Source organism: Gymnodraco acuticeps, unplaced genomic scaffold (genome assembly GCF_902827175.1).
Source record: "Gymnodraco acuticeps unplaced genomic scaffold, fGymAcu1.1, whole genome shotgun sequence".
In the NCBI taxonomy this organism is placed as follows: Eukaryota; Metazoa; Chordata; class Actinopteri; order Perciformes; family Bathydraconidae; genus Gymnodraco; species Gymnodraco acuticeps.
The window spans coordinates 154899-171884 of NW_022990047.1; the positions used below are offsets into that span (position 1 = coordinate 154899).

The 16986-nt window shown below is 45.1% G+C and overlaps 1 protein-coding gene across 2 annotated transcripts in view; it reads left to right on the forward strand.

Annotated features, from left to right (window-relative positions):
* sema3e (sema domain, immunoglobulin domain (Ig), short basic domain, secreted, (semaphorin) 3E) overlaps positions 1–16986 on the forward strand; it is a 30493-nt gene that overhangs the window by 9946 nt on the left and 3561 nt on the right. The window contains exons 2-15 of one of the 2 annotated variants that reach the window (XM_034215684.1): positions 1924–2084; positions 2338–2397; positions 2761–2880; positions 5571–5664; positions 5830–5946; positions 6169–6311; positions 6406–6520; positions 7102–7171; positions 7254–7398; positions 7721–7943; positions 8212–8303; positions 15927–15968; positions 16199–16365; positions 16707–16777. In XM_034215684.1, coding sequence (XP_034071575.1) covers positions 1924–2084; positions 2338–2397; positions 2761–2880; positions 5571–5664; positions 5830–5946; positions 6169–6311; positions 6406–6520; positions 7102–7171; positions 7254–7398; positions 7721–7943; positions 8212–8303; positions 15927–15968; positions 16199–16365; positions 16707–16777 — 1620 coding nt within the window. The remainder of the gene's footprint in view (positions 1–1923; positions 2085–2337; positions 2398–2760; positions 2881–5570; positions 5665–5829; positions 5947–6168; positions 6312–6405; positions 6521–7101; positions 7172–7253; positions 7399–7720; positions 7944–8211; positions 8304–15926; positions 15969–16198; positions 16366–16706; positions 16778–16986) is intronic. The other variant, XM_034215685.1, reaches the window with a different exon arrangement.

The following is a 16986-nucleotide window of genomic DNA, read 5'->3' on the forward strand; positions in this document are numbered from 1 at the left end:
GGTCGGTCAGTGTCTGTGTTGCATCAAAGTAAGTTTACCACAGTATATTGTGCAGGATTTGTGTACAGTTATAGTATGCAGCATGCCAACAATTGAATTACAGTAATGAAGTAAATACGTTTCACACAACAGATATAAGCACTGATATATCATGAATTATGCAGAGCTACAAACTGGTAACAAACCTGTTTTCAAGTCTAAGTGTCCGGATTACAGAGGCAACAGTAAATCGGCTTAGATTAGGCTGAACCCTCTGTCCAGCCTCTCTCATCGTCAAACCATGGTTGATAACATTTCATTTCATTAGAGAGTACTCTTCCTCCTCCTCTCCTCTTCCTCTTGCTCTTGCTTCCATGTTGGCTTCCATTGTTGCTGTAAGAAAGTACTCACCTGTGGTCTTTTTATAGTGCTAACATCCTGATTGATGAGCCAACAATGATGCTATCAGGTGTTTGGTCAGGTGGAACGTGTTTCTTGATTATTGGTCCATGTGTGAGGCATTTTGAATATCAGTGTTTTAAACCTGCTAACACGTGACTTCCTGTGTCTTACATGGAGAAATGTGTGCAGTGGTTTGCAAAAAGTGCCATGTTGATTTGCAAATTGTGTGAAAAGCTGAAAACCTGTTTAGAGTTTTGGAGATTTGAGCCGATGTTTTGCTCTTTGAGTGTCGGTTAAAATAATTGTGCTTTATGCATAATGTTAGTGTGTTAGCAATCGAGAAAAACTGTAATGTAGGCATGAAAATAACAAATTGAGAGAAAACAGCCTGTGCAATGCTGGTGCTATGAATACGATCCAAAAACTCAGGCTTGTCTATTTGAATCTGTCTAAGGTTGGAAAAGCGGTGCTAACACAGACCAGATCCCTACTTTTAATTGTTTTGACAAGGACACCCGGTCCAACGTGGTCATGTGTTAATGAAAGGTTTTTAAGGCCATTAAAATCCAGAGGAAGTGCATTACTCTAAGGCTTTTTATTTAAAATCATTCACCCTCAACCTCACCAGAAGCATTCAGAGAGCAGGTAAAGGAGTAGCCTGTCATGTTCAATCAGGTACACTCAACTGGGTGTTTCACACATTTGCATTCAGACTATCTATTGGTCTGGGATCATTCAGATCAGTGTGTGTTTGTATTAAAAAGGAAGCAATGGATCTTGACAGATATGTCAATTTAAATTACCTTAAGCAAGACTGACAGGGAGTGGTGGCGTATATCAAAATAACTGCTGATAAAAAGACTTGTTCCGTTTCCTGTGAGATAAAACTGTTTTCTCTCGGTTTAAGAGACGATGATAGACCATGCTTTGCACATCAAATGTCCCTCCAAATCATGACAACATCTTTCCCAAGACCCATATCCACCTTTGTTCAACCCTGCTTTTATAAATTGTCATTATGTCCTGTCAGTTCTCCTTTCAGGAGTCTTTAAGGCAATTTATTGGTAGGTACTAATGCCTGAAATGTCGGTTACCCGTGTTCTTTTATGCATTATGACACTCTTTTATGCCTTATAAACCTTTAATGAATATAAAAATAAGACTTTTTTTTAGTGAATGACACATAAAGCACATCTAAATGTAATGAAAGGAGGCATAGGTGCCACATGAGAGGGAGGGATGAGATGGGAAGATAGCAATGCTGTTGCTCTTTGCTGTTCCCTTGGGGAAGCAGTGAATCAGAAACACATGTGGTAATGTGACCTTGGCCATGGGAGAAGTTGGGGCACATGTTACTGGAGAAGTAAGAATCCCTTGAGGATTGGGATTTGGTCAAACGTAATCTTGCTGGTTATACAGAAGAAAATGAGGATTTCAGTTTGAATTGAAAACTCTGTAGATCCTTAAATTGTAAAATAGCAGGTTTCTATTGTGCTGCTATACTTTTGTGTTAATTATTTGTGTTCATGTTGTTGCCTGCAGAGCTTTGGCAGCTGAACAGGACCTGGGTGTTCCAGGCACATGGAGCATCTCTTCAGCCCCAGACCATGCTGCTGGATGAGAGCCACGACAGGATTTATGTCGGGGCCAAGAATACTCTGTTCTCCCTTAGCCTGGACCAGGTTAACACACACCACAGAGAGGTGGGCCTGTTTTCATCCCTCCCAGGAAATTAGACATTTTGAACTCACAAACCCATAGGGCAATAGGTTAGCCAAACACGTGTGCCTCTTCATATGTCTGTGAGATGTTTTAATTCGAAACTAAAAAGATGGCAAGATACCCTTGAGAGATAATTATGCAGTAGTGGATAGTGACTGCCTGGTCACATGTTTAACTATACATCAATGCCATTTTTTATAATAGGTCATTTTGACTTTTACTTTTTTTTCACAGATCCAGTGGGCCACTACAGAATCTCAGATTGAGGAGTGTTTGATGAAGGGGAGGGAAAAGGTAAGGGACATCCAGTTCATGACTGTATACCAATATGTTCTCAACTGCGCATTGGGTAGTGTGGCTTACATTGATACATCTCAGTTAAAAATTACATTTATATATAAAGTTTATTAAAATTATTCTAGAAAGATAGGTCAATTATATAGATAGACGCTGCCAACACGAGTGGATTCAATTACATATCTTACTGTGCTCATTAACCTCTGTTCAACCTGAAGTATTGATGAGGCAGTTTGGCATTTGGCAGTTCTGGCATTTTTCCGCTACAATATTTTCTCCGCTTGTCCTCAATCTGTCTTCATGACCCCTAACCCAACCACCCTCCGTCCCACCCACTGCTGCCTGTATCTCTTCCAACAGTCGGAGTGTGCTAACTACATCAAGGTCCTGCAACAGTACAACCAGACCCATCTGCTGGTCTGTGGAACGGGAGCCTTTAACCCAGTTTGTGTCCTGGTCAGAGTGGGACACACAGGGCAGGTGAGTCCCTAACACAGCATTAGAGTTTCACAACCAAACATTCAAATAGTACCGAAAGGTTTCCCCCATCTTGAGATATTTTCAAAGTCAAACCACACTTTGATATTGTGAGGAAAACTTCTGAAGCAATTGGAAACAGGACTCAGAGAGACACGAGGAGAGCTGGAACTTTGATGGAAAACACTGACGGTTTATTTGGAGCTTCGGCCGGAGAATTCACAAGACATGTCATGAGCCACGAGTTGACACAGGTTGAGATGCCAAACCAATTCTCAAGATCTCTACCCCAGACCAATGTATTTAGCTAGTTCTGAGAGAATAATCAACATTGTGCATAACAAGATAGAATCATAACACCTCTATCAGCTGACGCCAACAGACAGGATCAGGGAGACAAAACACTGAGAGCACAGCCTCCAAGGCTACAGGTGTGTGTGCTCAGTGAGGTCAGTATAAACTGATAAACTGGGTCAGAGTTATGGGCGTTGGAAAATATTTCTCCAGAAATGACTTGATCCACGCTGGACATTTCTTTTGGTGTTTCTTTCTTTTCCTGCTTTAAGAACTGTAATTCAGTCAGACAACTCACGTGTTTCTTTAACATGTTTATTAGAAGCAGCATATAGTTGAGTTTGGCATCTAGGCTCGGACCTCATCAGTCCACAGATATACATAGCACGATGAGTGATGATTAAATTACTAACCCCCCGAGCCTACAGGTGGAAGCTGGGGTGGAAACTGGGGTGGTGGTAGGGCAGGCAAGCAGCAGCGACGTAGAGGTTGCTGCAGCAATAGCAGCAGCAAGCATTGCATAGAGAGATATCTGGCAGGTTAAATAGAGCGGCATATTAAGGAGACTCTGTTTGGTTGGTTGTAGAGTGGCAAGGGGCGTTAAGTATGAATGCAGCACAAGTGCTCGAGTTGACTGCCTGAACTAGATCGCAGGCTTCGCCCCATCAGTGGTTGCCTTTTATGAGCTCCAGATTTTCACTGCAAAGAACTGGTGGAAAAAACGATGTTTTCCAATGGAATTGTTGCATATTTATTTTACATTGTGTAATTCTCCTCGACACTTTAGTGTTTTGTTGGAGTAGCCAAAACCTTTTTCACACAGTTTCTATGTTTTAGCCAGGAGCTCCTTAAACTGTTAGTACAGCTTGGACTCTGACTACTTGAGTTTATCCTCCTAGCAACAAGGAGTAATGTGAAGGGTGGATATGGAAAAGACAGTGAGTAAGAGAGGGTGGAGTTTTGGTTTTCTTAGAGAAAGACATAATGTTTTTGCACAAGGTTCTCATTCATTTTGAAACAATTTGACGCATCTACTGTCCAGCTAAACAGGGACAACAGGCCAGGTGCTCCTTTCTATTGAAGCATGCTCCAAGAGGTTTGTTTAGACTTAGACACACTCAGGGGTCAATTCAAATATGTGTTTTTCTGTGTGTCTGTTGCACAGGAGTGTTTTTCCTGCGCACTGGTGTCCATGCAAAATAGCTTGTATCCATCTGTAGCATGTTTGGCTCTAGTATGACACTTTTATCACATACGCCGAACATGCAACAGTCCTCAGTGTGTGTGTGTGTGTGTGTGTGTGTGTGTGTGTGTGTGTGTGTGTGTGTGTGTGGTGTGTGTGTGTGTGTGTGTGTGTGTGTGTGTGTGTGTGTGTATGTGTGTGTGTGTGTGTGTGTGTGTGTGTGTGTGTGTGTGTGTGTGTGTGTGTGTGTGTGTGTTTCTAGGGTGTATTTAGAGTGTAAAGATCGGAGAAGGTTTCCGCCCTGCATTCCAACACTAGTCCAGTAGGTCGACAAGGCCACTCACGCCATTCAAACAGGAACCATTCATCACTCATATCATTGGAATGCCCTTAGAGAGAGCAAAACCGGGACCGTATAAGCCACTTAATCTCTCTCCAAGGTTGCATAAAGGTCAGACAAATTATAATACTTGGTGTATGAGATTACACTTAGTCTAGGATTACCATAAAGTTTGAGCAGAATAATATTTCCGTAATTACAAAAAATACTATTGTCATATTTGCCAATCCCAGATAAACAAATTGAGAGTTTTTGTGCCACTGCCCTAGACATTTAAAAAATCTATTACGTGAGCCTTTTTTAACTATTTTTCTTCTGGTTTTGTGATTATATGATGGATGGGTTTAATTCAAGACTGGACTTCTGTTACAGTCGTAGATCGGGCGATGGTCACAGCACAGTAGGGTGCCACGGCTACTCATAAATCAACACATGACATTTCCTCTGATCTGCCAGTAACAGTCATAAACACTCTGGTGGCTCAAAAGATATGAGCTTTGATTCTAAAGAGAGTTCAGTTCTATGTGTATGTGTGCAATCACCACCTGCTGTGCAGGGCAATAGGTTCAGAAGAGTAGGAGTAGTGAATTCAATATGATATAAGAGCAGGCCATAGTGGGTTATACACTTCCAGACAAAACTCCTTTCTCTGGTCATCCATCACTTCCTGTCTCATCAATCTTTCTTCCTCTTCCTCATCAATCACTTCCTGATCCCTCCTCTCTCTAGTTCAGCTTTATCTCTTTATCACACACAACCTCCTGGTGTTCAAGAAATGGCAAGGAAACAGCTACTAAATGTTTGTTCTGGCTGAATTCATATTCCAGCATATTTGCATCATATTCCTGTATATGAATATATGTGTTTTGTTCTCAGGATAAGCTGTTTTCTCTTGAAGAAGACAGCATCATGAGTGGCAGAGGACGCTGTCCATACGATCCTAACAGTCCCTGTACGTCTACACTCTCCAGTAAGACACTGCTCACTCTGTCACTCACTCAACATCAGTTGAGCACAAAGTGTTTACCTTTAACCAGTCAATACTGCCATCTTGTGGTCCTATATTTAATGCATGTATTTCAATCACCGCAAAATTGGTTTTACAGTTGATAACATATGCATTTTCACTTATTAGGAGGAGAGCTGTATATTGGTCTTTACACTGATTACTGGGAGAATGATGGTGCTTTCTGTCGACTGAACAACCAGACCTACACGCGCACTGAAAGAGACGACAGGCAGCAACTCAATGGTTTGTTTACTAAACTACAAAAAAAGGATCTTAATTTAAATTCAATGGAGTGCTTGAGGTAAAAAGTACGTTTTCAAAAATGTATGAATCAATAATATTTCAAAACATATTCCAAAAATCAGTACTGGGATATTGCGATAATATTTGCATACATATTCAATAAAAGCTTATAAAATTGTTTGAATTCATTGTACATTTTCTGACAAATGATTTTCCCTGCAGAACCTAAATTTGTGGGGTCGGCAGTTATTCCAGACAACGATGACAGGGATGATGATAAAGTGTACTTCTTCTTCACTGAGCGAGAGATGAATGCTGAAGGACTGAACAAGGCTGTGTATACTCGTGTTGGGCGAATCTGTGCGGTGAGAATGCCAATGCTGTAAAAAGATTTCTGGCCGTTATCCAGCTAAAGCCCAGGAATTGCACTCACATTCTATATCTGCCTTCATCTGTCAGAATGACCAAGGAGGACAGAGAATGCTGGTGAATAGATGGAGCTCCTTCCTGAAAACTCGTCTTATCTGCTCTGTGGCTGGACCAAATGGCATTGATACACACTTTGATGAACTTGGTGGGGCTACATGAAACTCTAAGCATGTTTTCTTAATAATGTCATGTTAAACGTTGAGGGTTCTTTTCTTGACAGTAATGTACCTGTTGTATTGTGAGCTCGACCTGCAGCAGTAATACTACCAATTTTTAGTAGCAACGCAAAAAACACTCCTGATTGTCTCCTTAAGATGTAGCTACAGCCAGATGGTGTAGTAGAGCTAAAACCCCTCTATTTTAAACAAAGGATATCTGTCTATGTACTGCAGGATAAAAACATTCAACCTCTTTCTAAATCTGTTGAATAATCCTAAAACCTTGAAATTAAAAACCTGTTAATGGTATGCCTGTCCCTTAATAAACTGCCTTAACCATGTTAGCAGCTGTGTGAAGCTGTAACATTAGCACTGCAGTGCCTTCGGGCTAAATGCTAATGTCAGCATGCTAACATGCCTACAATGACAGTGCTAAAATGCTCATGATCAGCACATTTAATGTTCACCATGTTGACCGTGTCGAATTTTCCTTAACATTTACCTGAAAAACTCAAATGTCAAACTAGTGTTGCTAACTAAAAGCTAATTTCTAAATGTTGTGTTTCAGAGGATGTGTTTGTGCTCAAGAACAAGGATGGCAAAAACCCAGAAATCTTTGGCCTATTTAGCACAACAAGGTACATGAAGTGTGAGGTCTGCATTTAATCACAGTCCAATTTGTACTATCCCTCAAATAACATATCAAACCTTCTTTTACAGTACGGTGTTTAAAGGTTTTGCAGTGTGTGTCTATCACATGGATGATATAAGAGCAGCCTTTAACGGTCCATTTGCTTACCGGGAGAGGCCTGAGCATCACTGGACACCTTATGAGGGTAGAGTCCCTTACCCTCGACCTGGATCTGTGAGTATAAGTCTGAATAAAGTATTGTTAAAGCATATATTGTTTCGTTAGCACCAATCATGTATTCACAGCACTCCCCAATACTCTGTGTCCATGACAGAGGTCCTTTGTGAGGGTAAGCGATGAAAGCATGTAGGACATCTCGGGTAAATGTCAGCACTGTTGTAGCCACCTCAGCAGGTCATACGGGGACAGTCTGAGCCAGACTAAAGCATGTCAGATTTTCTCTATGCTGCATAAAAGGCCGATGTAATTAATTGCCCCCCTCTGTCTCTGTCCTTACTTTACTCCCTCTCTTTCTGTCACATTATCTCGTTAACAGTGTGCCAGTAAAGTGAACGGTGGTGGCTTCTCCAGCTCTAAGGAGTTTCCTGATGAGGTTTTGCGGTTTGTGCGTTCGAATCCTGTGATGTATCGTCCAGTCCTTCCCCAGCATCAAAGACCTGTCCTGCTGCAGACAGAGGGCAGGAGGAAGCTGACCCAGATCGCTGTGGACAGAGTCCAAGCCCAGGACGGACACTATCATGTTCTCTACATCGGAACCGGTACAAAGTCACTAAAAACTGCTTGAAATTATACTATTGGCAAAATAACAGATTTACAGGAGGTACTTTCAACATTTGGGTGCACTAACATCCCTTTTGCCATTGAAATTGTCTTTCTGTTAGCATAAAGTCATTTAAAATATATAAGTGAAAAACAACAGTTTTCCATACACTGAGACAGTTTTCAATCTGGGATTTTCAAGGAAATGTTTTACTTCATTGCCTTTTAAACCTTTTTTTTCACAAGACAAATGTCCTCTTTTGTTAGACGACTCAGTGGTGTTGAAAGTTATCACCATTTACAACAAAGACACAGACTCTATGGAGGAGGTGTTGCTGGAAGAGCTGCAAGTATTCAAGGTACTCTATTTCTAGCTGATAAATGTGAAAGCCAAGTAGTTAATACTTTGTAACCAAGCAAATTCTAAATTGTACTGCCAAGAAAATAACCTTCCATTATTGCTGCAGTTACATATTAAGCAGATTTGTCTGACTGAAACTGGTTGCTGATTTCCTTTTGTCCATCATCAGAGGGAAACAAGAATGATTGGGTATTAGGCCTACTGTGAGAGATCTTTAGAATGATTTGAATACATACATTCTATTAATATCGGATACATTTGAAAACCAGACTGCAAGCAGTTGCTGCTGCAATTTTAATTAAATATTTTGAATGGATAGAAGCATGACGGGGGGCCTTCAGTGATAAAGAACTTAGAGTCAGCACTTGTTACTTTTTACTTTTAGCTTTCGAAGACAACAAGTCCTCCAACTCATACGACCAAATGGGTCGATTGTTTAAGCCCTTATTACGACCAAATATGTCGTTTGTTCAAGCGCTTAATACGACCTATAATTACGTTTTAAAGTTGTCGGCCTCTAGTGCTCCCGTTGAATGCAAACGTTACAGATGGTCGTTTATTCACAAATAACCCTCTCTGTAAAATCCTAAATTGTAGGATAGTTTGGCCATTAAAACGCTTTATGATTAGATTTCTAGCGAGAAGTATATATTGTACTTTTAGAATCCACGTCCAGTCGTTATGTAGGATCTATAGTTTGATAGATATTACGAAGATGATTTGAGGTTTCGTCAGGAGAACGTGTATATGCGGCAAGCGTCCATGTAAAGTTACGGGTTGAAAACAGTATTTCCGGTCTCGACGTTTTCATAATAAAACCAATGATCAAATGATTTAACAGTGATATCTGCAGTACTCATCCACTAAAAAACATCAGTTTATCCTAGTTAATTATACGACATTAATTGGTTTAAATTGTGTACAATGCTTTTGTGTTTTTCCCATAGGGTTTTCTCTTTCGATTCTGAGAGACACGTTTCTTTTTTCAGAGGTTTTGATAGGCTAAAATCACGCCGCAATGCACGTCGGGATATGGTGTTTATGTGATATGAAATCGGAAAACATTTAAAAAAAAAAAAATAATACTTTATGGATTGACATTATTCACCCACGGATCTATGGGTTGGGGTATTGTTCCGCACGGACATTTGAGTGAGCCGGACTTCCTGTTTCCGCCGGTCTTCGCTTCCCGGGCATGAAGTTGTTTACATGTGTGTTCCGATGCTAAATAAAAGTAGAGCTTGTAACTTTGATACCCCGCCTCCGACTCCCGTCTCTCGGCACCACATTGGTGACCCCGACATAAGTCTTGTTGAAGGATCCGAGACTGAACCGAGCATGGCAAGTAACGCCGTTTTTTTCAAACTGCCGGAGTTTTGGGAGACATCTGCAGCTGCATGGTTCGCTCAGGCGGAGGCTCAGTTCGCCCTCCGCGGAGTGGCTGACGACGCAGCACGCTATTTTCACGTCGTTTCGGCGCTGGGGAGCTCCACTGCGACCCGGACGGTGGGCTTTATTACATCTCCTCCTGCCCAGGATAAATATGCAGCGTTCAAGGCTTTCCTGCTAAAGACTTTCGAGCTGTCACGGTCGGAACGGGCCCGACGCCTGCTCGCTATTCATAGCCTGGGGGACAACAAGCCTTCTGACCACATGGAGATGATGCTCAGCCTGCTGGGTACGGAAGAACCTAATTTTTTGTTCATAGAACTGTTTATTCGGCACATGCCGCCGCATGTACAGACAGCGCTTGCTAACACGGCTATTACTGAGCCCCGCGCTTTGGCCGAAGAAGCAGACTTCCTGGCAACCCAGCGTTTTGCCCCGGAGGTGCTGGCACCGACACGCAGCGGCACCTTCCCTGGTACAGGCATGCCACCTAGCAGAAGCTCCGGGGCCGACGTCAGCAACTCCAGCCCTGGCCTGTGCTATTACCATGCACGCTATGGGGCGAAAGCGAAGATGTGCCATCCTCCCTGCACCTACAAGGTAACGGGAAACGCCAAGGCCTGCGCTCTGTAGTGGCCGCGAGCGTGGGCACATCCAACCGGCTCCTGTTCATCAGGGACACCCTCTCTGGTCGCAGACTCCTTTGTGACACAGGAGCCCAGCGGAGCGTCCTGCCGGCTACCGTGGAGGACGCTGCCGGTGGAGGCCACGGCCCACCTTTAACGTCCGCTAACGACACCCCTATTCGCACCTATGGCACAAAGACAGTGGACCTGTGCTTCGAGGGTCAGCGGTTTAAGTGGGATTTCGTCACGGCTGACATCTCCTTCGCTCTCCTTGGCGCAGACTTCCTGTGCGCTCACGGACTGCTGGTGGACGTCAAGAACAGCCGCCTGGTGGACGCACTGACGTTTGCCTCGTTCACGTGTACCCGCAGCGAGGCGTCATTCAGCGGGCTCTCCAGCTCACTCTCACAGGGCGACAAGTTCCAGCACCTTCTCAGTGAGTTTCCCGACTTGACGCAGCCCACCTTTTCCGCTGCCACTACCAAACATGGGGTAGAGCACCACATTGCCACTGAAGGCCCCCCTGTCTACGCTAGGGCCCGGCGGCTTAACCCTGACATGCTGGCAGTCGCCAAGTCAGAGTTCGTCAACATGGAGCGTCTGGGCATCATCCGCCGCTCAGACAGCCCTTGGGCTTCGCCGCTTCACATGGTCCCTAAATCAGCCGGTGGCTGGCGACCGTGTGGTGACTACCGCCGCCTTAACGACGCCACTACGCCAGACCGCTACCCGGTCCCTCACATCCAGGACTTCTCTGCACACCTGGCGGGCAAGCTGGTTTTCTCCAAGGTGGATCTGGTGCGGGGCTACCACCAGGTTCCGGTGCACCCCTCGGACGTCCCCAAAACTGCGGTAATTACGCCGTTTGGGCTTTTCGAGTTCCTGCGTATGCCGTTTGGACTTAAGAACGCAGCTCAGTCCTTTCAGCGGCTGATGGATTCAGCGCTCAGAGACATGCCATTCATCTTCGTCTATTTAGACGACATCCTGGTCGCCAGCTCCTCCTCCGAAGAGCACCAGGCACATCTCCGGGTCCTTTTCGCGAGGCTCAACCAACACGGCCTGATTATCAACCCGGCGAAGTGTCAGTTCGGGTTGTCCTCCATCCATTTCCTCGGGCACCTCATCAGCAAGGACGGGGCCGCCCCCCTCCCGTCGAAAGTGGAAGCCGTGTCTGCCTTTCCACGACCGCCTACAGCTCGGGCGCTCCGAGAGTTCCTCGGGATGGTGACGTTTTATCACCGGTTCATCCGCCGGGCGGCCCACACCATGCGCCCGCTGTACGAGGCCCTCAGGGACAAATCCCCCGGCCAGGCCATAGACTGGACGGCTGAAAGGGAGGTCGCTTTCAACGCCACCAAAGCCGCCCTGAGCAAAGCCGCCATGTTGGCTCACCCGTCACACAGGGCCCCCATCGCTATCACCACTGACGCGTCTGACTACGCAGTGGGCGCGGTGCATGAACAATGGGTCGACGGTGCCTGGCAGCCACTCGCCTTTTTCAGTCGCCAGTTGACTCCCAGGGAGCGCAAGTATAGCGCTTTCGACAGAGAACTCCTTGGTCTCTATTTGGCGGTTCTCCACTTCCGTTTCCTGCTGGAAGGCCGGGAGTTTGCGGCGTTCGTGGATCACAAGCCACTGACCTTCTGCATGTCCAAGGTGGCCGAGCCGTGGTCCGCCCGACAGCAACGCCAGCTTTCGTACATCTCCGAGTACACCACGGACATACGACACATCGCTGGCAAGGCTAACGTGGTCGCGGACTGCCTCTCCAGAGCGGTCATCGGAGCTGTGCAGCTGGGCCTCGATTACCTCCGCATGGGCGCTGCGCGTCCAGACCCTCAAGGCCTCGGTCACGGGATTACGCCTGGAGGAGGTCACGGTCGGTGACTCTGGCGCAAAGCTGTGGTGTGACATCTCCACAGGCCAGCCTCGACCGCTGGTCCCTGCGGACTGGCGTCGACCCGTTTTTGAGGCGGTTCACAATCTTTCCCACCCCGGTAGGAAGCCGTCCGTGAAGTTGTTGTCACAGAAGTTCGTGTGGCAGGGGCTTAAGAAGGACGTGAGGTCCTGGGTCGACTCGTGCGTGGCCTGTCAACGGGCCAAAGTCCACCGCCATACTAGGGCCCCTTTTGAACTTTTTGCGGTTCCTGAGAGGAGGTTTGACCATGTCAATGTCGACCTCGTAGGTCCGCTTCCCCCCTCTCACGGTTTCACTTACCTGTTTACGATGGTGGACAGGACGACCCGCTGGCCCGAGGCCGTTCCCCTCGCCTCGACATCAGCTTCCGACGTCGCCCGCGCTTTCATCGGCACGTGGGTGGCGCGATTCGGGACCCCGTCTGACCTCTCCTCTGACCGCGGTTCTCAGTTCACCTCGGAGCTGTGGAACGCTGTTGCTGTGGGTTTGGGGGTCAAGCTGCACCGCACCACTGCATATCACCCCCAGGCTAACGGATTGTGTGAGCGGTTTCACCGGTCCATGAAGGCATCACTGCGTGCCGGCTTGATAGACGGCAACTGGGTGGATAAGCTCCCGTGGGTTATGCTCGGCCTCAGGTGTGCCCCCAAAGAAGACCTGCAGTCCTCGTCGGCGGAGCTCGTCTATGGTCAGACGCTACGGGTCCCTGGGGAATTCATTCCCTGTGCCCTGGTCTGCAGCCGGGCAGCGCTCCTCCCTGCTGGAGACCGCCGGGACATTCACGCCCGTCCCCACGTCGCAGCACAGCAACCCAGCTTTCCGGGTGTCCCCCGGATTACGGTCGGCCGATTTCGTTTTTATTCGCCACGACGCCCACCGCGGTCCCCTGCGGCCCCCTTACGACGGTCCGTTCAGGGTCATACGTCACGGGGACAAGAGCCTGGTGGTGGACGTTGGTGGCAGGCCTGAGACTGTGTCCGTTGATCGGATTAAGCCTGCTCACGTGGACATTTCCAGGCCGTTGGAGTTGGCTCTGCCCCCACGTCGGGGCCGCCCTCCCATGGCCCGCCCCCCGCCCCCTGTGGGGATGCCCTCGTTGGCGCCCCTGCCCTCGCCTGCGGCCCCGCCCTCCTCGGCCCCTGTGGTCCGTACGCGCCGGGGTCGGGTGGTACTTCCTCCCAGGCACGAGGATTTTGACTATGGGTGAATACTGGGGGGGCTTGTGTGGTGATTGACATTATTCACCCACGGATCTATGGGTTGGGGTATTGTTCCGCACGGACATTTGAGTGAGCCGGACTTCCTGTTTCCGCCGGTCTTCGCTTCCCGGGCATGAAGTTGTTTACATGTGTGTTCCGATGCTAAATAAAAGTAGAGCTTGTAACTTTGATACCCCGCCTCCGACTCCCGTCTCTCGGCACCACAGAGACACATTTCTTTTTTCAGAGGTTTTGATAGGCTAAAATCACGCCGCAATGCACGTCGGGATATGGTGTTTATGTGATATGAAATCGGAAAACATTTTTAAAAAAAAAATAAAAATACTTTATTCCGAGTGTTCTTGCTTTTCTCTTTGAAAGTCATCACATAACGGCATTGTAATACACGGTTCGGAAGACCTTTTGACAAACTGGAAGAGATGTCGCCAAAACTGAATATGTGACGTGGACCATAACATATCAACAATTAAACAACATCTTCCATTTATTTTCACACAATACGTCTCCTTGCAGTATCAACACTAATTCGGCTGACTTTTATATTTGATCCAATAAGTAGATAGTCTATATTTACACCATAACGGTGCACAGCTGATAGAAAGGGATTTTTTTGTAGTTTTTAAAGATATTACTGATTTTCTGAACTACCTTTCCAACTCCTCATGCAGTTGACTGTTACAGGTCTATAAAAGTGTATGGTACAATGCATAAGCTTCACATTGAGAGACTGAAACTGTATTTTCCTTTACCGTTCTGTTTTAATTTCACAATAAAGTGAAGTCATATTATGTTTGATATTATTATGTTTTATTAACTAGACCACTGGTCTAAACCGTACCTCCTAGTGGTTAAAGCACGTTATTGAATTTAGTTGTTGAATAAGTTTAATTTTTATGAAAACATTTAAATATTAAGAGTAGCCTACATACAAAATAGGGGTCAATGATAGAAATATAGAATTGAAAATATCAAGAAGATACTGTAGTGATCGCTACAATAAAACAGTTTAGTGCAGGACGTCCAAAGATATTAACAGGTGGATGTGCAAAACAGACAAACTGATAAGGCTGAATTTTACTCAGGTGTAACGAAAGTCTGATTTAAGGGTTGTTTATATTTCACATCATTAATCAGAATCTGCAAAGTAACAAACATAAATGTAGTAGAGTAAAAATACCAGGTTGACCTCTGAATTGTAGTGGAGTAGAACAAAGTAGTACATGCTGCTGTAACAAAAACATTTCCCAACTTGGGATCAATAAAGTATCTTATCTTAAGATGATCGATGGCTACTGCCATATTTGCTAAATGTGCATCTGAACCTTGACAAGTGCATGTTTCAGTATTATCAATTCACAACAGGAGGGGTCACAGACATAAGACCAGCTGTTAAATAAAGCTCTTCTGACCTTAGCTGTCATGTGGGTATATTAATGCTGCCCATTATGGGCACAAGCAATTTTCACCCATGTATTAATTATATGTTTTAAATTTGATAACACCAATGTGTTTCGTATCCCCTAAACCTCCAGGCAATTCCCAGTAGAGACGTGCCATAGAACATATTGCGAAACACACAATAGCCAGCATGTGTAATTTTGTGGGGGAGGGCTGGGCTGGACCCGTCCAAGTCCAGTTTTGGATAGTCTGGCGTGGTTCCATTCCATTTCAAAGAGCTGTTTGACATTCGGCGTAACCTTGTCGCACTGCCACTCCAACATCCAATCACAGAGCTTGAGGGCTAATCACGGGGTTTGTAAAGCAAGGCGGATGTTGTAGTCCCAAACGATAGCTGGGGATTCTGGGTAGTGTAGTGTCTTCGGAAACTCTGTAGTGTCTAAACTCCGAAAAAACTATTTGTTTCTCCGAATCGAAGGTTAAAAACACAAAAGCATTGTACACAATTTAAACCAATCAATATTGTGTAATTAACAAGGATACACTGATGTTTTTTAGTGGATGAGTAATGGAGATCATTTGACAGTGTGGGGAATACTTCCGGTTTTATTATGAAAACATCGAGACCGGAAATACTGTTTTCACCCATGCTAACTTTACATGGAAGCTGCCCCATATACAGTACACGTTCTCCTGGCGAGACCTCAAATTATCTTCGTATATCTATCAAACTGTAGATCCTACACATCCACTGGACGTAGATTATAAAAGTACAATATACACTTCTCGCTAGAAATCAAATAAAAAAGCATTTTAATGGCCAAATTATTCCACAATTTAGGATTTTCCAGAGGGTAATTTGTGAATAAACGATCCTCCGGAGCATTTGCAATCGACAGGAGCATGTTGTTTCTTACACGACCACTAGAGGTGCTACACTTTAAAACGTGACTCTGGGTCGTATTTAGCTGCTGAACAATCAACCTATATGGTCGTTTTTTGTAGGAGGACAGGCTGTTCGAAGAATAATTCTCAACATCAACAGCTACATGTTTTTCTGTTTGCAGGTGCCAGCCCCAATAAGGGAAATCATAATATCACCGAAAAGGGTAAGATGACCATTCGAATGTATACTGTTGTTCATGCAATTCTGTTGTTTAACCACAAGATGTTAACATTGTAACACGTTTTATTACTTTGAATTGACATCATTTACATGTAATGTTGTGTCCTTGTGGCCATATAATTAAAATGAGGTAAAAACTGCTGAAATATATAAATATAGGCCTAACCAATTCAACTGCCTTTATATTAATCTTCTATGCTTTTGGTTCCACAGCAACAGCTGTATGTGGGGTCGGAGGTGGGTGTGGCTCAGGTCAGACTGCATCAGTGTGACCTCTACGGCTCAGAATGTGCTGACTGTTGTCTGGCCAGAGACCCCTACTGTGCATGGGATGGTCTAACCTGCTCCAGATATTACCCTGCTGGAGTCTACCCTAAAAGGTAACAGCACACACACATAGATACAGACTCATCTTTTCTGTGTGTATGTGTGATAACAGCTGTTAACACCTTTACCAGCTTTTCTGTTTCATCACAGCATCTTGCTCTGAATGTCACAACGCTCTGAGGTTTGCTAAGTCATTATCACAGTCTGTAAGAGACATGACAGCCATGTGTTGTAAAGCCAATCAGTATTCACTTGATCACGCCTCCCTCTTTCTATCTTTTTCTCTCTCTTTGATTTATTTTTCTTCCCTTTTTTCTTTCTCCACCCATCTCTCACACTTCCATCACATGTTCAAAATGACTCTCTCTTTTTACTTCCCTCACTCCCATCCCAGCAGACGATTCAGGCGGCAGGATATTCGCCATGGCAACGCCGTTCAGCTGTGCAATGGGCTGCAAATGGATGGTTAGTATAAAATGACTGTGTGATGTGTGTGTGCATGAGCATGCTTGTGTGTATTTGATTGTTATCAGAATAAATGTCAGACAATTACTGTTTGTAAGCAAGGGAATGATGCAGTTCTTCAGAAGCACTTGCCTGACTATGAAAAAATATGAACTCTTCATGTTTGATTGCTGTTGGATGTGAGAGGTTAGTGTGTTTCTGCTGAGGCG